The 23,312-nt window shown below is 37.8% G+C and overlaps 1 protein-coding gene across 3 annotated transcripts in view; it reads left to right on the top strand.

Annotated features, from left to right (window-relative positions):
* The first annotated feature begins 2,651 nt into the window (after positions 1-2,651).
* THNSL2 (threonine synthase like 2) overlaps positions 2,652-23,312 on the top strand; it is an 88,352-nt gene continuing 67,691 nt past the window's right edge. For all 3 annotated transcript variants that reach the window (XM_075848811.1, XM_075848810.1, XM_075848809.1), the window contains exons 1-2: positions 2,652-2,789; positions 14,226-14,456. In XM_075848811.1, coding sequence (XP_075704926.1) covers positions 14,234-14,456 — 223 coding nt within the window. In that variant the 5' untranslated portion in view covers positions 2,652-2,789; positions 14,226-14,233. The remainder of the gene's footprint in view (positions 2,790-14,225; positions 14,457-23,312) is intronic.

Raw genomic sequence — 23,312 nt, 5'->3', positions numbered from 1 at the left:
TGCTACCAACAAAACCAATGGTTGGCATTTCTGAGATGGTGCAAAGACCACCAACTTTTCTCCTCACCGTCCATCCAGAACATACTGGATTTCCTATTGGGGTGCTTTGACAAGGGTCTCAAGCCAGGCATAATAAAAGTACAAATATCAGCTTTCTTAGGCAGTAAACTATCATCTGAACCCCTCATTTAGAGATTCGTAAAAGCAGTCCAGAAGATCAGACCTACGGTGACGGACCCAGTCCCTAAGTGGGATTTATGTGTGGCGCTCAACCACCTCTGTGAACCCCCGTTTGAACCTTTACAGTCGGTGAAATTAAGGTATCTATCACTAAAAGTCTGTTTTCTAGTAGCTATAACAACAGCCAAGAGGGTCAGTGACATGCAGGCTCTTGGGTCAGCCGAACCTTATCTACTTTTTCTCCAGGACCATGTCCTGATGAGGACGTTACCTTATTTTACCCCAAAAGTTCCCTCATCCCAGAACATTAACCAACAGATTGAGTTACCCGTGTTCTGTCCGGAGCCATCATCAGAAGAAGAATGGAAACTGCACTCATTAGATGCCGGTAGAGCCCTAAACACATATATTCATCGAACCAAGGAATTTAGGAAGTCCGATCATCTTTTCCTATCATTTCAAGGCCAGAATAAGGGCCAAAAATCATCTAAGTCAACCCTGTCCAGATGGATAAGGGAGGTTATTACTATCTGCTACATGCATACTGGCTTACAAACTCCACATAGCCTGAAAACTCACTCCACTAGAGCCGTATCCACGTCATGGGCAGAGAAAAACTTAATTCCAATCGATCAGATGTGCAGAACAGCCTCATGGACCTCTTCACATACGTTTGTAAAACATTATAAGCCAGACATCAGAAGAGATGGAGAAACGGCTTTTGGTCCAGCGGTCATTATGTCCGCAATTCAAAAAGACCCACCCTAAAATGGTTACATGCGACATCCCCATGGGTGCTGCTGCTGAGGACGTCAAGGAAAGTGTAATTTCTACTCACCGTATATTCTCTTTCCTTTAGGCCTCATGCACACGACCGTGTTTTTGCGGCCGCAATTCCCCCGAAAATCCACGGGAGAATTGCGGCCCCATTCTTTTCTATGGGGCCGTGCACACGACCGTAGTTTTTGCGGTCCGTGCACGGCCCGGGAGCCCGGACCGCAGAAAGAACGGGCATGTCTTATTACGGCCCGGTTCTGCGGTCCGGGCTCATTGAAAACAATAGCCGCGGCCATGTGCATGTCCCACGATTTGCGGGCGGCCTGCGGCTGACAGTCTGCTGACAGTCCGCAGCCGGCCGACCGGAAAATCACGGCCGTGCACACGGCTACGGTCGTGTGCATGAGGCCTTAGTCCTAGCAGCAGCACCTCCCCCCCCCCCAATAAAATATCTATGTTCGATTCAGCAGACCTTGAGTCGGTGTGGGGGATATTTTTTCTTTACTAGCTCTTATAGGGTAGCCAATTAATTCAAGTCAATTGATACCACCTGTCCTATCTTCTAGGAGGATAGAATATCCCCATGGGTGCTGCTGCTAGGACTAAAGGAAAGATAATTTATGGTGAGTAGAAATGACACTTTCTTCCCCACAAATAATACTTTTTCAGTTTCCCAGTTCATTATATGGTACTTTACATAGTGCCAATAGAAAGTACAACTCCTCCCGAAAAAAGAAAACCCTCACACCTTTCCATTGATTGAAACATAAAAAAGTTATGGCTCTCGGAAGGCGGGGAGTTTAAAAATCGAAAAGAAAAACAAAAAAATGTCTTGGACTTTAAGGGGTTAAAAACATGGATAACACCTTTAATTCCTTACATCCTTATTTGCTAATTTTATAGGGGCTGTGGTCTGTACGGCTTCTAACCACCCAATATAAAGGGATACAACCAACCTGAGCAGGGCCCCCTCTATCAAGGGGCCGAATAGGAGCTGCGTGGTCTGCAACTATTGTTTGTACGCACTTGTGGATTAGAAATAGTGGTAAGGGCCCTTTTACACGGGCTAATTTTTGGGCAAACTAGCGTACTTATAACTGCCGGTTCCCAATCATTACCATGTGTAAACAGGGCAACGATCAGCCGATGAATGAGCAAACGCTCGTTCATCGACTGATCACATCGTTTATTCAGCAGAAAATATTATTGTTGTTGGCAGCTCATCTCCTGTGTGAAGGGGAGATGCGCTGCCGACATGATAGAAATGTATGGAAAACGAGTGATCGTAGTAACGAGCGCTCGTCCCCATACATAGTTCCTTGTGAAAGGAGCAAATGAGCGCTCGTTGATCAGTGTTGATCGGTGCTCGTTTACATGGCCCATGTCGGGCTGTGTAAGAGGACCCGTATTGTAGCTCTGATTTCTGAGTGGACAATAAATCCATTCTCTGGAGAACTAGAAGTCTAAGCGTTTGTATTGTGCAGCTGTGGGCATTAGTGTGGTGTTGGGGTCCTCCTACCACTATGATTACCGTCCCTTTAAATAGAAATAGGTGCCCGGTAAAGTACAAATTTTCGCTAATCTCTCTTCATTTTAATAAATTAGTGAAACATTCAGTACAGCAGAGCTCTGCAACACACAGGGATTTGCACTGAATACTTACACTGTTCCTTTAAGACACACAGTCATGTGACTTTGGGAGCAGAGGGCACAACTGTGTCGCACCGAGCACGTTGCAGGATCTCTCTGACCTGTAGAACTTAATTTTTGTATTTTCCTCACAAATAAAATTAGGTTTCTCCTTGAAGTGACCCCAGGAGGCTTCTGACCAGGTACAATTTTAACTGACACGGTCAGGGGTTTCCTGCCCCAGTCCTGATTATTATAGTGTTAGTCCCATGCTGATCCCTGCACAGTTACTCCACGTCTCCATTACTTCTGTAGCACTGGGAGTATATAGCACAGGCTCATCACATGCCACACCATATTTTATGTGCATGGGCTGTTTAAGATGAAGCCCTGGGAGGGCAGGGCCTGTGACTGGTTCATAGTGGTTTTTCCCCAAATAAACGCAAAAACACTGATTTATAGAATTGGTGAAGGCTGCTGGTATGTTTTATGTGTTTGCTTAAAGTATAACCTGGAATATGATATAAGAGAATTGCTCAAATGGAAATTGCTTACCAATGTGGTCTAAACAGTTGACCAAGCTGAGAAAATTTGCAGACCAGTTCACCATAATACTGTAGTTATTTTCTTGCACATAGTGGGCAGTATTATAGTAGTTATATTCTTGTATACAGGAGCAGTATTATAGTAGTTATATTCTTGTATATAGGAGACAGTATTATAGTAATTATATTCTTGTATATAGGGGGCAGGATTATAGTAGTTATATTCTTGTATATAGGGGCAGGATTATAGTAGTTATATTCTTGTATATAGGGAGCAGTATTATAGTAGTTATATTCTTGTATATAGGGGCAGTATTATAGTAGTTATATTCTTGTATATAGGGGCAGTATTATAGTAGTTATATTCTTGTATATAGGGAGCAGTATTATAGTAGTTATATTCTTGTATATAGGGGGCAGTATTATAGTAGTTATATTCTTGTATATAGGGGGCAGTATTATAGTAGGTACATTCTTGTACATAGCAGTATTATAGTAGTTATATTCTTGTACATAGCAGTATTATAGTAGTTATATTCTTGTATATAGGGGGCAGTATTATAGTAGTTATATTCTTGTATATCGAGGCAGTATTATAGTAGTTATATTCTTGTACATAGGGGGCAGTATTATAGTAGTTATATTCTTGTATATCGAGGCAGTATTATAGTAGATATATTCTTGTATATATGGGGGCAGTATTATAGTAGTTATATTCTTGTATACAGGGGGCAGTATTATAGTAGTTATATTCTTGTATATAGGGGGCAGTATTATAGTAGTTATATTCTTGTATGTAGGAGGCAGTATTAGGGCGGGTTCACACATGGCGGAATTTCACTTAAATTCCGCTGCGGACACTCCGCAGCGTTAATCCGCAGCGGAGCCGTTTCTCCATTGACTTTCACTTTAATTTAGCAGTGTTCGTTTACACGATGCGTACAATTCCGCTGCGGAGCATAGGCTGCGGAGCGGAATTTGGTGTCCGCAGCATGCTCTGTCTGTTGCGGACCAGTGGCGGAGTCATGGCGGAATTTCTCCATTGACTTCAATGGAGATTCAAAGTTCCGCAATGAAGTCCGCAGCTGTCATGCACATGTCATGTGTGCTGCGGATGCGTCTTGCTTTTTTAACTTGACATTTCTTCATTCTGGCTGGACCTATGTATTTCTAGGTCTACAGCCAGACTGAGGAAGTCAATGGGGCTCCCGGAATTACGGGAGCGTTGCTAGGAGACGTCAGTAAATAGTCACTGTCCAGGGTGCTGAAAGAGTTAAGCGATCGGCAGTAACTGTTTCTGCACCCGGGACAGTGACTACCGATCTCAATATACATGTATCTGTAAAAAAATATATAAGTTCATACTTACCGAGAACTCCCTGCGTCTGTCTCCAGTCCGGCCTCCCAGGATGACGATTCAGTGTAAGTGACGGCTGCAGCCAATCACAGGCCAAGCACAGGCTGCAGCGGTCACATGGACTGGCGCGTCATCCAGGGAGGTCGGGCTGGATGCCGAAAGAGGGACGCGTCACCAAGACAACGGCCGGTAAGTATGAAAATCGTTTCCTTTCACTAGGGAAAGTGCTGTCCCTTCTCTCTATCCTGCACTGATAGGGAGAAGGGAAGCACTTTTCCCGCAGTCCGCAGCAGCTAGTCCGCATCAATGTACTGCACATTTTGTGCAGATCCGCAGCAGAATCTGCAACGCAGATTCTGTGCGGCATGGATGCGGACAGTTGCGGAGGAATTCCGCCATGTGTGGTCATGCCCTTATAGTAGTTATATTCTTGTATATAGGGGGCAGTATTGTAGTAGTTATATTCTTGTATATAGGAGGCAGTATTATAGTAGTTATATTCTTGTATATAGGCGGCAGTATTATAGTAGTTATATTCTTGTATATATGGGGGCAGTATTATAGTAGTTATATTCTTGTATATAGGGGGCAGTATTATAGTAGTTATATTCTTGTATACAGGGGGCAGTATTATAGTAGTTATATTCTTGTATATAGGGGGCAGTATTATAGTAGTTATATTCTTGTATGTAGGAGGCAGTATTATAGTAGTTATATTCTTGTATATAGGGGGCAGTATTGTAGTAGTTATATTCTTGTATATAGGAGGCAGTATTATAGTAGTTATATTCTTGTATATAGGCGGCAGTATTATAGTAGTTATATTCTTGTATATAGGAGACAGTATTATAGTAGTTATATTCTTGTATATAGGGGGCAGTATTATAGTAGTTATATTCTTGTATATAGGAGCAGTATTATAGTAGTTATATTCTTGTATATAGGAGGCAGTATTATAGTAGTTATATTCTTGTATATAGGGGGCAGTATTATAGTGGCTATATTCTTGTATATAGGGGGCAGTATTATAGTAGTCATATTCTTGTATATAGGAGCAGTATTATAGTAGTTATATTCTTGTACATAGCAGTATTATAGTGGCTATATTCTTGTATATAGGAGCAGTATTATAGTAGTTATATTCTTGTATATAGGAAGCAGTATTATAGTAGTTATATTCTTGTGTATAGGAGCAGTATTATAGTAGTTATATTCTTGTATATAGGGGCAGTATTATGTACAAGAATATAACTACTATAATACTGCCCCTATATACAAGAATATAACTACTATAATACTGCCTCCTATATACAAGAATATAATTACTATAAAACTGCCCCCTATATTTCAAGAATATAACGACTATAATACTGCCTCCTATATACAAGAATATAGCTACTATAATACTGCCCCCCTATATACAAGAATATAACTACTATAATACTGCTATGTACAAGAATATAACTACTATAGCAGTATTATAGTAGTTATATTCTTGTATATAGGGGGGCAGTATTATAGTAGTCATATTCTTGTATATAGGGGCAGTATTATAGTAGTTATATTCTTGTACATAGCAGTATTATAGTAGTTATATTCTTGTATATAGGGGGGCAGTATTATAGTAGCTATATTCTTGTATATAGGAGGCAGTATTATAGTCGTTATATTCTTGAAATATAGGGGGCAGTTTTATAGTAATTATATTCTTGTATATAGGAGGCAGTATTATAGTAGTTATATTCTTGTATATAGGCGGCAGTATTATAGTAGTTATATTCTTGTATATAGGAGACAGTATTATAGTAGTTATATTCTTGTATATAGGGGGCAGTATTATAGTAGTTATATTCTTGTATATAGGAGCAGTATTATAGTAGTTATATTCTTGTATATAGGAGGCAGTATTATAGTAGTTATATTCTTGTATATAGGGGGCAGTATTATAGTGGCTATATTCTTGTATATAGGGGGCAGTATTATAGTAGTCATATTCTTGTATATAGGGGCAGTATTATAGTAGTTATATTCTTGTACATAGCAGTATTATAGTAGTTATATTCTTGTATATAAGGGGCAGTATTATAGTAGTCATATTCTTGTATATAGGGGCAGTATTATAGTAGTTATATTCTTGTACATAGCAGTATTATAGTAGTTATATTCTTGTATATAGGGGGGCAGTATTATAGTAGCTATATTCTTGTATATAGGAGGCAGTTTTATAGTAATTATATTCTTGTATATAGGGGGCAGTATTATAGTAGTTATATTCTTGTACATAGAGGCAGTATTATAGTAGTTATATTCTTGTATATAGGGGCAGTATTATAGTAGTTATATTCTTGTATATAGGGGCAGTATTATAGTAGTTATATTCTTGTATATAGGAGGCAGTATTATAGTAGTTATATTCTTGTATATAGGAGGCAGTATTATAGTAGTTATATTCTTGTATATAGGGGCAGTATTATAGTAGTTATATTCTTGTATATAGGGGCAGTATTATAGTAGTTATATTCTTGTATATAGGAGGCAGTATTATAGTAGTTATATTCTTGTATATAGGAGGCAGTATTATAGTAGTTATATTCTTGTATATAGGGGCAGTATTATAGTAGTTATATTCTTGTATATAGGAGGCAGTATTATAGTAGTTATATTCTTGTATATAGGAGGCAGTATTATAGTAGTTATATTCTTGTATATAGGGGCAGTATTATAGTAGTTATATTCTTGTATATAGGGGCAGTATTACAGTAGTTATATTCTTGTATATAGGGGTAGTATTATAGTAGTTATATTCTTGTACATAGGAGCAGTATTATAGTAGTTATATTCCTGTATATAGGGGGCAGTATTATAGTAGTTATATTCTTGTATATAGTGGGCAGTATTATAGTAGTTATATTCTTGTATATAGGGGCAGTATTATAGTAGTTATATTCTTGTATATAGTGGGCAGTATTATAGTAGTTATATTCTTGTATATAGGAGCAGTATTATAGTAGTTATATTCTTGTATATAGGGGCATTATTATAGTAGTTATATTCTTGTATATAGGGGCAGTATTATAGTGGTTATATTCATGCATATAGGAGCATTATTACAGTAGTTATATTCTTGTATATAGGGGACAGTATTATAATAGATATATTCTTGTACATAGGAGCAGTATTATAGTAGTTATATTCTTGTATATAGGGGGCAGTATTATAATAGATATATTCTTGTACATAGGAGTAGTATTATAGTATTTATATTCTTGTATATAGGGGGCAGTATTATAGTAGTTATATTCTTGTATATAGGGGCATTATTATAGTAGTTATATTCTTGTATATAGGGGCAGTATTATAGTGGTTATATTCTTGCATATAGGAGCATTATTACAGTAGTTATATTCTTGTATATAGGGGGCAGTATTATAATAGATATATTCTTGTACCTAGGAGCAGTATTATAGTAGTTATATTCTTGTATATAGGGGGCAGTATTATAATAGATATATTCTTGTATATAGGAGCAGTATTATAGTAGTTATACTCTTGTATATAGGAGGCAGTATTATAGTAGTTATATTCTTGTATATAGGGGGCAGTATTATAGTGGCTATATTCTTGTATATAGGGGGCAGTATTATAGTAGTCATATTCTTGTATATAGGGGCAGTATTATAGTAGTTATATTCTTGTACATAGCAGTATTATAGTAGTTATATTCTTGTATATAGGGGGGCAGTATTATAGTAGTCATATTCTTGTATATAGGGGCAGTATTATAGTAGTTATATTCTTGTACATAGCAGTATTATAGTAGTTATATTCTTGTATATAGGGGGGCAGTATTATAGTAGCTATATTCTTGTATATAGGAGGCAGTTTTATAGTAATTATAATCTTGTATATAGGAGGCAGTATTATAGTAGTTATATTCTTGTATATAGGGGGCAGTTTTATAGTAATTATATTCTTGTATATAGGAGGCAGTATTATAGTAGTTATATTCTTGTATATAGGGGGCAGTTTTATAGTAATTATATTCTTGTATATAGGAGGCAGTATTATAGTAGTTATATTCTTGTATATAGGAGATCAGTATTATAGTAGTTATATTCTTGTATATAGGAGGCAGTATTATAGTAGTTATATTCTTGTATATAGGGGGTAGTATTATAGTAGTTATATTCTTGTATATAGGGGGCAGTATTATACTAGTTATATTCTTGTATATAGGGGGCAGTATTATAGTAGTTATATTCTTGTACATAGAGGCAGTATTATAGTAGTTATATTCTTGTATATAGGGGCAGTATTATAGTAGTTATATTCTTGTATATAGGGGCAGTATTATAGTAGTTATATTCTTGTATATAGGAGGCAGTATTATAGTAGTTATATTCTTGTATATAGGAGGCAGTATTATAGTAGTTATATTCTTGTATATAGGGGCAGTATAGTAGTTATATTCTTGTATATAGGGGCAGTATTATAGTAGTTATATTCTTGTATATAGGAGGCAGTATTATAGTAGTTATATTCTTGTATATAGGAGGCAGTATTATAGTAGTTATATTCTTGTATATAGGGGCAGTATTATAGTAGTTATATTCTTGTATATAGGGGCAGTATTATAGTAGTTATATTCTTGTATATAGGAGGCAGTATTATAGTAGTTATATTCTTGTATATAGGAGGCAGTATTATAGTAGTTATATTCTTGTATATAGGGGCAGTATTATAGTAGTTATATTCTTGTATATAGGAGGCAGTATTATAGTAGTTATATTCTTGTATATAGGAGGCAGTATTATAGTAGTTATATTCTTGTATATAGGGGGCAGTTTTATAGTAATTATATTCTTGTATATAGGAGGCAGTATTATAGTAGTTATATTCTTGTATATAGGGGGCAGTATCATAGTAGTTCTATTCTTGTATATAGGGGGCAGTATTATACTAGTTATATTCTTGTATATAGGGGGCAGTATTAAAGTAGTTATATTCTTGTACATAGAGGCAGTATTATAGTAGTTATAGTCTTGTATATAGGGGCAGTATTATAGTAGTTATATTCTTGTATATAGGAGGCAGTATTATAGTAGTTATATTCTTGTATATAGGAGGCAGTATTATAGTAGTTATATTCTTGTATATAGGAGGCAGTATTATAGTAGTTATATTCTTGTATATAGGGGCAGTATTATAGTAGTTATATTCTTGTATATAGGAGGCAGTATTATAGTAGTTATATTCTTGTATATAGGAGGCAGTATTATAGTCGTTATATTCTTGTATATAGGGGGCAGTATTATAGTAGTTATGTTCCTGTATATAGGGGGCAGTATTATAGTAGTCATATTCTTGTATATAGGGGCAGTATTATAGTAGTTATATTCTTGTATATAGGGGCCAGTATTATAGTAGTTATATTCTTGTATATAGGGCGCAGTATTATAGTAATTATAGTCTTGTATATAGGGGCAGCATTATAGTAGTTATATTCTTGTATATAAGGGGCAGTATTATAGTAATTATAGTCTTGTATATAGTGGCAGTATTATAGTAGTTATATTCTTGTATATAGGGGCAGTATTATAGTAGTTATATTCTTGTATACAGGAGCAGTATTATAGTAGTTATATTCTTGTATATAGGAGCAGTATTATAGTAGTTATATTCTTGTATATAGGGAGCAGTATTATAGTAGTTATATTCTTGTATATAGGAGCAGTATTATAGTAGTTATATTCTTGTACATAGGAGTCAGTAATATAGTAGTTATATTCTTGTATATAGGGGCAGTATTATAGTAGTTATATTCTTGTATATAGGGGCAGTATTATAGTAGTTATATTCTTCTATATAGGGGCAGTATTATAGTAGTTATATTCTTGTACATAGGAGTCAGTAATATAGTAGTTATATTCTTGTATATAGGGGCAGTATTATAGTAGTTATATTCTTGTATATAGGAGTAGTATTATAGTAGTTATATTCTTGTATATAGGGGGCAGTATTATAGTAGTTATATTGTATATAGGGGCAGTATTATAGTAGTTATATTCTTGTATATAGGGACAGTATTATAGTAGTTATATTCTTGTATATAGGAGCAGTATTATAGTAGTTATATTCTTGTATATAGGGGCAGTGTTATAGCAGTTATATTCTTGTATATAGTGGGCAGTATTATAGTAGTTATATTCTTGTATATAGGAGCAGTATTATAGTAGTTATATTCTTGTATATAGGGGGCAGTATTATAGTAGTTATATTCTTGTACATAGGGGGCAGTATTATAGTAGTTATATTCTTGTATATAGGAGCAGTATCATAGTAGTTATATTCTTGTATATAGGAGCAGTATTATAGTAGTTATATTCTTGTATATAGGGGCAGTATTATAGTAGTTACATTCTTGTATATAGGGGCAGTATTATAGTAGTTATATTCTTGTATATAAAGGGGCAGTAGTATAGTAGTTATATTCCTGTATATAGGGGGCAGTATTATAGTAGTTATATTCTTGTATATAGGGGCAGTATTATAGTAGTTATATTCTTGTATATAGGGGCAGTATTATAGTAGTTATATTCTTGTATATAGGGGCAGTATTACAGTAGTTATATTCTTGTATATAGGGGTAGTATTATAGTAGTTATATTCTTGTACATAGGAGCAGTATTATAGTAGTTATATTCCTGTATATAGGGGGCAGTATTATAGTAGTTATATTCTTGTATATAGTGGGCAGTATTATAGTAGTTATATTCTTGTATATAGGGGGCAGTATTATAGTAGTTACATTCTTGTATATAGGACCAGTATTATAGTAATTATATTCTTGTACATAGGGGCAGTATTATAGTAGTTATATTCTTGTATATAGGGGGCAGTATTATAGTAGTTATATTCTTGTGTATAGGGGGCAGTATTATAGTAGTTATATTCTTGTATATAGGGGCAGTATTATAGTGGTTATATTCTTGCATATAGGAGCATTATTACAGTAGTTATATTCTTGTATATAGGGGGCAGTATTATAATAGATATATTCTTGTACATAGGAGCAGTATTATAGTAGTTATATTCTTGTATATAGGGGGCAGTATTATAATAGATATATTCTTGTACATAGGAGTAGTATTATAGTATTTATATTCATGTATATAGGGGGCAGTATTATAGTAGTTACATTCTTGTATATAGGACCAGTATTATAGTAATTATATTCTTGTACATAGGGGCAGTATTATAGTAGTTATATTCTTGTATATAGGGGGCAGTATTATAGTAGTTATATTCTTGTGTATAGGGGGTAGTATTATAGTAGTTATGTTCTTGTATATAGGGGGCAGTATTATAGTAGTTATATTCTTGTATATAGAAGGCAGTGTTATAGTAGTTATATTCTTGTATATAGGAGCAGTATTATAGTAGTTATATTCTTGTACATAGACGGCAGTATTCTAGTAGTTATATTCTTGTATATAGGGGGCAGTAGTATAGTAGTTATATTCTTGTATATAGGGGCAGTATTATAGTGGTTATATTCTTGTATATAGGATCAGTATTATAGTCGTTATATTCTTGTATATAGGGGGCAGTATTATAATAGATATATTCTTGTACATAGGAGTAGTATTATAGTATTTATATTCTTGTATATAGGGGGCAGTATTATAGTACTGATATTCTTGTACATGGGGGCAGTATTATAGTAATTATATTCTTGTATATAGGGGCAGTATTATAGTAGTTATATTCTTGTATATAGGGGGCAGTATTATAGTAGTTATATTCTTGTACATAGGGGCAGTATTATAGTAGTTATATTCTTGTATATAGGGGCAGAATTATAGTAGTTATATTCTTGTATATAGGGAGCAGTATTATAGTAGTTATATTCTTGTATATAGGAGGCAGTATTATAATAGTTATATTCTTGTATATAGGGGCAGTATTACAGTAGTTATATTCTTGTATATAGGGGTAGTATTATAGTCGTTATATTCTTGTACATAGGAGCAGTATTATAGTAGTTATATTCCTGTATATAGGGGGCAGTATTATAGTAGTTATATTCTTGTATATAGGGAGCAGTATTATAGTAGTTATATTCTTGCATATAGGGAGCAGTATTATAGTAGTTATATTCTTGTACATAGTGGGCAGTATTATAGTAATTATATTCTTGTATATAGGGGGTAGTATTATAGTAGTTATATTCTTGTATATAGGAGCAGTATTATAGTAGTTATATTCTTGTATATAGGGGCATTATTATAGTAGTTATATTCTTGTATATAGGGGCAGTATTATAGTGGTTATATTCTTGCATATAGGAGCATTATTACAGTAGTTATATTCTTGTATATATGGGCAGTATTATAGTAATTATATTCTTGTATATAGGAGCAGTATTATAGTAGTTATATTCTTGTATATAGGGGCAGTATTATAGTAGTTATATTCTTGTAAATAGGGGGCAGTATTATAGTAGTTATATTCTTGTATATAGGGGGCAGTATTATAGTAGTTATATTCTTGTATATAGGGGGCAGTATTATAGTAGTTATATTCTTGTATATAGGGAGCAGTATTATAGTAGTTATAGTCTTGTATATAGGGGCAGTATTATAGTAGTTATATTCTTGTATATAGTGGACAGTATTATAGTATATATTTTCTTGTATATAGGAGGCAGTGTTATAGTAGTTATATTCTTGTACATAGGGGGCAGTATTATAGTAGTTATATTCTTGTATATAGGAGCAGCATTATAGTAGTTATAGTCTTGTACATAGAGGGCAGTGTTATAGTAATTATATTCTTGTATATATGGGCAGTATTATAGTAATTATATTCTTGTATATAGGGGCAGTATTATAGTAGTTATATTCTTGTATATAGGGGCAGTATTATAGTAGTTATATTCTTGTATATAGGGAGCAGTATTATAGTAGTTATAGTCTTGTATATAGGGGCAGTATTATAGTACTTATATTCTTGTATATAGGGGGCATTATTATAGTATATATTTTCTTGTATATAGGAGGCAGTGTTATAGTAGTTATATTCTTGTACATAGGGGGCAGTATTATAGTAGTTATATTCTTGTGTATAGGAGCAGTATTATAGTAGTTATAGTCTTGTATATAGGGGCAGTATTATAGTAGTTATATTCTTGTATATAGGGGGCAGTATTATAGTATATATTTTCTTGTATATAGGAGGCAGTGTTATAGTAGTTATATTCTTGTACATAGGGGGCAGTATTATAGTAGTTATATTCTTGTATATAGGAGCAGTATTATAGTAGTTATAGTCTTGTACATAGAGGGCAGTGTTATAGTAATTATATTCTTGTATATATGGGCAGTATTATAGTAATTATATTCTTGTATATAGGGGCAGTATTATAGTAGTTATATTTTTGTATATAGGGGCAGTATTATGGTAGTTATATTCTTGTATATAGGGGCAGTTTTATAGTAGTTATATTGTTGTATATAGGGAGAGTATTATAGTCGTTATATTCTTGTATATAGGGACAGTATTATAGTAGTTATATTCTTGTATATAGGGAGCAGTATTATATTATTGTAAAGGCTAATACTCATTATGATCAAACCTCCTATGTATCAGGAATCATTTGTCAGCTTTTATTTTTTATTCTGACATATATTCCCAATCGTTTCTATAAACTACTAATGAAATGTCTCCCCTCACAGGTAAAAGTATGAAGTACACCAGCACACGTGGAGGAGTGTCGGATGTGGATTTTGAAGGAGTGCTGTTTTCCGGGTTCGCTCCAGATGGAGGCTTGTTTGTGCCGGAAGATATTCCCAAGTTGGAAAAGGAAACACTAAAAACATGGAAATCTCTCTCCTACAAAGAATTAGTAAAGGAAGTCTGCTCTCTCTTTATCCCTCCTGAGGTTATACCCAGGAATGAGCTTAATGGTAAGTTAAAAGTCGTCCTCCAGATTACCTTGTGTAGAAGGACGACATGTACATGTTTGTATGTGTGTTTGGACTTAAGTATTAGACCATAATGATCCATTTATTTTACCCTTTTACGGCCCCCGTGTAGTGTTTTTACGGCGGCTGTTCAGGGTAGCTCTTCTTCAGCGCCGCCTTTTCACGGCGGCACTTCAGAAGATGTTTCACCTGAACTGGATGCTGTTCTCGTGAAGCCCAGGCTGTTGCTAACAGCCTCGGGCTTCAAGACAACGATCGCGGCCCAATAGCAGTGGTCTCCGATGATTTTTAACCCCTCAGATGCGGCGGTCAATAGCGACCGCCGCATCTGAGTGGTTTTAGAGGCATGGAGCTCCCTTTCTCACCCCACCGGCACACCCGCGATGCGATCACAAGGTGCCCAGGGTTTTAGCGGCAGCTGGGGGCCTAACACAGGTCCCCAGGTCTGCCTTTAGTAAATTGAACAGCCTACAAGAACCTCTAACCAAAACAATGGCGAAAACAGGGGTCCCTTTTATACCAGTAGACAACCTAAGCGCGAACCACAAGGGAACATAGCCCCTAAAAAAATAATATGCTAAATTATATGCAAAAGTAGAAAATTTTTATAGAATATAATACACAATGACATAATACGGAATAAAAAAGGATGAACCATATACAGAGATATAAACAGTGAGGTCAGATGTAAAAGACCATAGGCAAACAGAGACAACCAACCATAGGTGGCCGAGAACCGCTCACATAACCCAAAGGGAGAGATAAACGGAATGTGCGTATGGAATAACCATACCCACATATGTTGAAGTGCTGTCTAACTGCATATACAGTACACAAAAATATACATGAAAAAATCCTGACATGAAAAGCAGGCACAAGAGGCCAGAATGATGAACTAGAGTAGTTGTCAGGATAAATCAATAATAGAAAAATGAAGGCAAACACATACCCTGAGACATAATGGGGAGCGGGACCGGCAGCCTAAGGAGATGGATGAAAAAACGCCTCGACGCGCATTTCGCCCTACGGACTAGCTTCGTCAGGAGGGCTCCGGTTATGACAAAAAAAGTTAAAAAGTTACACATATTTTGTATCGCCATGTCAGTAACGACCCCCAACTATAACATTATTACAATATTTAACCCGCACGGTGAACGCTTTAAAAATAAACTTAAAAAACAACGGCAGAATTGCTGTCTTCTTTTCATTGTGCCTTAACCCCTTCCCGCTCCTTGACGTACTATTACGTCATGGCAGCTGTATCGTTCGCGCTCCATGCCGTAATAGTACGTCTCGGGAGTAACGGCCGTTTCGGCCGTCCTCCCGACACATACAGGAGCTGTGACGCTGCTGTCTTGTTCAGCAGCTGTCACAGCTCCTACAGCGGGGACCGATCGCTGTGTCCCCGCTGATTAACCCCTTAAAAGCCGCGTTCTATAGAGATCGCGGCTTTTTAGGGGTTAAGCTGCCATCGCCGGCCTGCTACGCGATAGCGGCCGGCGATGGTGACTATGGCAACCGGACACCAAACAATGGCGTCCGGCTATGCCATAGACGGAAGCCTAGTGGGTCCTGACAACGTCAGGACCCACTATGCTTGCTGTCAGTGAGTAGCTGACAGTTCTAATACACTGCACTACGCATGTAGTGCAGTGTATTAGAATAGCGATCAGGGCCTCCTGCCCTCAAGTCCCCTAGTGGGACAAAGTAATAAAGTAAAAAAAAAGTTAAAAAAAGATGTGTAAAAATAAGAAAATAAAAGATTTAAAAGTAATAAAAGTAAAAATCCCCCTTTTTCCCTTATCAGTCCTTTATTATTAATAAAAATATATAAACAAAGAAATAAACTATACATAATTGGTATCGCCGCGTCCGTAACGGCCTGAACTACAAAATTATTTCATTATTTATCCCGCACGGTGAACGCCGTAAAATAAAATAATAATAAACCGTACCACAATCACAATTGTTTGGTCACTTCACCTCCCAAAAAATGGAATAAAAAGAGATCAAAAAGTCGCATGTACCTAAAAATGGTGCTGATCGAAACTACAGTTCGTTACGCAAAAAATAAGTCCTCGCACAGCTTTATTGATTGAAAAATATAAAAGTTCTGGCTCTTAGAATAAAGTAACACAAAAAGTGAATGATTGTTTACAAAACGTATTTTATTGTGCAAACGCCATAAGACATAAAAAAAAACTATAAACATCTGGTATCACCGTAATCGTATCGCCCCGCAGAATAAAGTGAATATGTCATTTATAGCGCACGGTAAACGCTGTAAAAAAAAACGAAAAAAAAAACAATAGTAGAATTGCTGTTTTTTAGTCACCACGCCACCTAAAAATAGAATAAAAACTGATCAAAAAGCCGCATGCACCCCAAGAAAACTACAATGGATTCCTCAAGGGGTCTAGTTTCCAAATTGGGGTCACTTTTGGGGGGTTCCCAATGTTTTGGCACCACAAGACCTCTTCAAACCGGACATGGTGCCTAATAAAAAAGAGGGCTCAAAATCCGCTAGGTGCTCCTTTGCTTCGGAGGCCGGTGCTTCAGTCCATTACCGCACTAGGGCCACATGTGGGATATTTCTCAAAACTGCAGAATCTGGGCAATACGTATTAATTTGTGTTTCACTGATAAATCCTTTTGTGTTATTAAAAAAATGGTATAAAGAGGATTTTCTGACAAAAAAAATATGTAAATTTCACCTCTACTTTGCTCTAAATTTTTGTGAAACACCTAAAGGGTTCATAAACTTTCTAAATGCTGTTGTGAATACTTTGAGGGGTCTAGTTTCTAAAATGGGGTATTTGATAGGGGTTTCTAATATATAGGTCCCTCAAAGCAACTTCAGAACTGAACTGGAACCTAAAAAAATAAATAAATTAGGCAATACTTTGCTTCTTACATTATACTGATAATGAGCCGTGCCCACCCCGAGATGACCCCAGTTTTGACCGTTTGTATAAACGGAGACCCCTATTAGACCGTTCCAGTGCCCGGTTTTCCCAAGCATACACCCCCGAGAAGTGTATTTCTATTGATAAGTCCCTGGTACATTTTAAAGGGAGGCTTCAATTCCGCCAGTACCTGCCGGGTAAGAGGGCAAGGTATGGCGTGAAGATGTATAAGCTGTGAGAGTGCATCAGGGTATACCTACAGGTTTAGGATATATGAAGGAAAGGCCACCCCCAAACCAGACTGCATCCTGGACTACAATAGGTACATGGGAGGGATGGACTTGTAAGATCAAGCCCTGAAGCCCTACAGCGCCATGCGGTGTGGTATAAGAAGCTGACCGTGCACATCATACAGATGGCTTTGTACAATGCGTACGTGCTACGTCGATGTGCAGGCCAGACGGGAACTTTCCTGGAATTTCAAGAGGTGATTATCAAGAACCTAATCTTTAGGGACCAAGAAGGGGGGGCACCCAGTACTTCTGGAAGCGAGGCCACACGCATCGTACCAGGGCAACACTTTCCAGGAGAAGTTCCCCAAACTGGCAAGAAGGGAAAAAGTCAAAAGAGGTGCAAAGTCTGCTATAAGAGGGCGATAATAGATGACACAATATATCAATGTGACACGTGTCCCGAATAACCAGAGCTCTGTATGAAAGTGTTTTAAAATTTATCATACATCCCTTGGTTTATAATTTACCCCAATTCTACTTACCCTGATGCACTCCGCACAGCTTATCCCCCCCTTATCTTTCCCTTCTGAGCCCTGCTGTGTGTCCAGGCAGCTGATAACAGCCACATGTAGGGTATTGCCATACCCGGGAGAACCCACATTACAGTTTATGGGGTGTAGGTCTCCGGTCAAAATTCTCACTACACCTCTAGATGAATGCCTTAAGGGTGTAGTTTTTAAAACGGGGTCACTTCTTGCGGGTTTCAACTGTACTGGTACCTCAGGGGCTTCTGCATACATGACTTCGCACTAGAAAATCCCCAGTAGGCCAAATGGTGGTCCTTTCCTTCTGAGCCCTCCCATGGGCCCAAACGGCAGTTTATCACAACAAATGGGGTATTGCGGCACTCAGAACAAATTGCGCAACAGAATGGGGTATTTTGTTTCTTGTGAAAATAAGAAATTTTCAGCCAAAACTACATATTATTTGAAAAAAATAATTTTGTTTTCATTCCCAGCCCAATTCAAATAAGTTCTGTGAAAAAACTATGCAGTCAAAATGGTCACAACACCCATAAATGAATTCCTTGAGGGGTGTAGTTTCCAAAATGGGGTCATTTGTGGTGGGTTTCTATTGCTTTGATACCTCTGGGGCTCTGCAAATGCGACATGGCACCCGAAAACCAATCCAGCAAAATCTGTACTCCAAAGAACACACAGCGCTCCTTTCCTTCTGAGCCCTCCCATGGGCCCAAACGGCAGTTTATCACCACAAATGGGGTATTGTCGCACTCAGGACAAATTGGGCAACAAAATGGAGTATTTTATTTCTTGTGAAAATAAGAATTTTTGAGCTAAAATGACATATTATTGGAAAAAATATATTTTTTTTAAATTCCCAGCCCAATTCAAATAAGTTCTGTGAAGAAACTATGGAGTCTAAATGGTCACATTACCCATAAATTAATTCCTTGAGGGGTGTAGTTTCCAAAATGGGGTCACTTCTGGTGGGTTTCCATTGCTTTGATACCTCTGGGGCTCTGCAAATGCGACATGGCACCCGAAAACCAAACGAGCAAAATCTGTACTCCAAAGAACACACAGCGCTCCTTCCCTTCTGAGGCCTCCCATTGGCCCAAACGGCAGTTTATTGCCACAAATGGGGTATTGATGCACTCAGGAGAAATTGGGCAACAAAATTGAGTATTTTGTTCCCTGTGAAAATAAGAAATTTTGGTAAAAAATTACAGCTTATTGGAAAAAATGTCATTTTTTTAATGTCACAGCCCAATTGAAATAGGTGCTGTGAAAAAACTGTGTGGTCAAAATGCTAACAACAACCATAAATGAATTCCTTGAGGGGTGTAGTTTCCAAAATGGGGTCACTTTTGGTGGGTTTCCATTGCTTTGATACCTCTGAGGCTCTGCAAATGCGACATGGCACCCGAAAACCAATCCAACAAAATCTGGACTCCAACAAACATATAGCGCTCCTTTCCTTCTGAGCCCTCCCATGGGCCCAAACGGCAGTTTATCACCACAAATGGGGTATTGCCACACTAAGGACAAATTGGGCAACAAAATGGGGTATTTTGTTCCCTGTGAAAATAAGAAATTTTGATCACAAATGACATTTTATTGGAAAAAATGACATTTTTTTCATTTCAGAGCCCAATTCAAATACATGCTGTGAAAAAACTGTGCTGTCAAAATGGTAACAACAACCCTAAATGAATTCCTTGAGGGGTGTAGTTTCCAAAATGGGGTCACTATTGGGGGATTCCTACTGTTTTGACACCTCAACACCTCTTCAAACCTGGCATGCTGCCTAAAATATATTCTAATAAAAAAGAGGACTCAAAATGCACTAGGTGCTTCTTTGCTTCTAGGGCTTGTGTTTTAGTCCACGAGCGCAGTAGGGCCACATGTGGGACATTTCTAAAAACTGCAGAATCTGGACAATACATATTTAGTAGTGTTTCTCTGGTAAAACCTTCTGTGTTACAGAAAAAAAAATGAATAAAATTGAAATTCAGCAAGAAAAATGAAATTTGCAAATTTCACCTCCACTTTGCTTTAATTCCTGTGAAATGCCTGAAGGGTTAAAAAACTTTCTAACTGCTGTTTTGAATACTTTGAGGGGTCTAGTTTTTAAAATGGGGTGTTTTATCAGGGTTTCTAATACATAGGCCCCACAAAGCCACTTCAGAACTCAAGAGGTACCTTAAAAAAAAGGCTTTTGAAATTTTCTTAAAAATATGAGAAATTGCGGTTTATGTTCTAAGCCTTGTAACGTCCAAGAAAAATAAAAGAATGTTCAAAAAACGATGCCAATCCAAAGTAGACATATGGGAAATGTGAACTAGTAACTATTTTGGGTGGTATAACCGTCTGTTTTACAAGCAGATGCATTTAAATTCTGAAAAATGCAATTTTTTCAAAATTTTCTCTACATTTTGCAATTTTTCACCAATAAACACTGAATATATCGACCAAATTTTACCACGAACATGAAGCCCAATGTGTCACGAGAAAACAATCTCAGAATCGCTTGGGTAGGTTTAAGCATTCCGACGTTATTACCACATAAAGTGAAATATGTCAGATTTGAAAAATGGGCTCTGAGCCTTAAGGCCAAAACTAGGCTGCGTCCTTAAGGGGTTAAATTTTTTTTTATAAAAATCGAACAAAAAGTTGCATGTACTCCAAAATGGTACTAATGAAAACCACAAGTCGTACAGCTGCATCGGCGGAAAAATAAAAAAAGTTATGGCTCCTAAAATATGGCGACACAAAAACAAATAATTTTGAAAAAAATGTGTTTTTACTGGGTAAAAACTACATAAATTGTAACAACCCGCTGAATAAAGTTATTATGTTATTTATACTGCACAGTAAACGGAGTAAATTTAAGATGCAAAAAAGCATGGCAAAATGTCAGGTTTTTTTCCGTTATCCCGCCAAAAATGTTAATAAAAGTTAATCAATAAATTATATGTGCCCCAAAATGGTGCTATTAAAAAATACAACTTGTCCAGCAAAAAAAAATTCCTTATACAGCTATGTTGACGGAAAAATCAAAAAGCTCTTTGAATGTGACGATGGAAAAACTTCAAAAACTTCTCGCTCATTAAGGTTTAAAATCCCTTCGGTATTAAGGTTAAACAGTGAGAACTGCCGAGATAAGTCAGGATGATGGAGGATCGAAGCTGAAGTGAAGGCTTTCTTGAGGCTAATAAATGCGGACTCTGCCTCTGGAGTCCACACCTTGGCGTTCACACCCTTCTTGGGTAGAGATGGGAGCCGTCAGAGATGAGAAGTTTGGAATAAACTGCCAGTAGAAATTGGCGAATCCCAGGAACCGCTGTATGACCCTTAGGCCTTGAGGACGTGGCCACTCCAGGACACCTGTCACTTTCTCAATGATCGATCCATCTTGAGACCTTGATCCGAGATGATGTAGCCCAGGAAGGGCAGAGAACTCCTCTCAAAGATGCACTTCTCTAGCTTGGCGTATAAACGATTCTCCCTTAATTGTAGTAGAACTTGACGGACATGCCTCCAATGAGTCGTCGGATCTGGGGAGAAAATCAAAATATCATCGAGATAAACAACAACACAGACATAGAGGTGATCTCTGAAGATATCATTAACGAACTCCTGAAACACTGCGGGAGAATTACACAGTCCGAAGAGCATCACTAGGTATTCGTAGTGCCCGTCCCGGGTGTTAAATGCCGTCTTCCATTCGTCACACCGGCGAATCCGGACTAGGTTATAAGCCCCCCGCAGGTCTAGCTTAGAAAAAATGTTGTCTCCTCGTATTTGATCAACTAGCTCGGATATAAGTGGCAACGGGTACCTTTTCTTGACCGTGTTCTGGTTGAGACCACGGTAGTCAATGCAGGGTCGAAGGGATCCGTCCTTCTTTTTAATGAAGAAGAATCCAGCCCCGTCCGGGGAGGAAGACTTTCGTATTAAACCCCTCTCCAAATTCTCCTTGATATAGGCCCACATGGATAGAGACTCTGGCAAGGAGAGAGGATATACTTGGCCACGGGGGAGAGAGGCATTTGGAACCAGTTCAATGGGACAGTCATAATTCCGATGTGGAGGCAACGTCTCAGCCTCTCGCTTGCAGAAGCCATTTGCAAAACTGGCATACTGAGATGGTAGACCGGAAAGTGACTAAGGCAGAGGGGGCATAACAGGACGGACTTGTGACAGGCAATGGTTATGGTATCTGGAACCCCATTGAAGAACCTCTCCGGAACTCCAGTCAAGAACCGTGACATGCAGGCGAAGCCATGGCAGACCCAGCAGGATAGGATTGATAGCCTTAGGTAGTACAAGGAAGGCGATCTACTCCGAGTGAAGAGCTCCGACCCGTAGTGTCAACGGCTCCGTGATGGACACAATCGGATCGGGCAATGGTAGACCATTCACAGAGGCAACAGCCAGGGGTCTCTCTAGAAGAACTGTGGGTAGATGCAAACGGTCCACTAGATCCTGCTGGATGAAATTAGCAGCCTCTCCGGAGTCCAGATAGGCGGAGGAGGGATGTGACATCTCTCCGGAGACAATGGCCACAGGAATCGACAATTTGGGAGAGGTTTTAGCGTTTGGAGACGATCCACCTAGAGTTGCCTCTCCAACCAACCCTAGGTACTGGAGTTTCTTGGTCTCTGTGGGCATTGGTGCACAAAATGACCCTTAAGGCCACAATACATACATAGTCCAGAGGAGCGTCTGCGCTGCTTCTTCTGTTCAAATAACCAGACTCTGTCTACATGCATGGGTTCTTCAGGTAGCGCACTAGGGGAAGGCAATAGTGGTCTCTGGACCAAGAGTGCTGGCCTGTGGACCCGGCTCTCCTGTCGAATCTCTTGAGTGCTCTCCCGGATTCTCATATCAACCCGGGTGGCTAACAGGATGAGGGCATCCAAGGTAGAAGGAAGGTCGCGGGCTGTCAATTCGTCCTTGATGTGAGCGGACAGTCCCTGCCAGACGGTTGCCACCAGTGCCTCATTGTTCCATGCCAGCTCGGCTGCCAGGGTACGGAAGGAGATAGCATACACCCCTACTGTGGAACCCTCTTGCTTGAGGGTCAACAGAGTAGCTGCGGCAGAGGATGTTCGACCCGGCTCCTCAAACACGGCACGAAAAGACTGCAGGAACAGGGCTAGGTCCGAGGATACA

The sequence above is a fragment of the Rhinoderma darwinii genome, chromosome 1 (genome assembly GCF_050947455.1).
Source record: "Rhinoderma darwinii isolate aRhiDar2 chromosome 1, aRhiDar2.hap1, whole genome shotgun sequence".
NCBI lineage: Eukaryota > Metazoa > Chordata > Amphibia > Anura > Rhinodermatidae > Rhinoderma > Rhinoderma darwinii.
The sequence above is the reverse complement of the archived record's forward strand: the minus strand, read 5'-3'. Positions and strand labels throughout refer to the sequence as shown.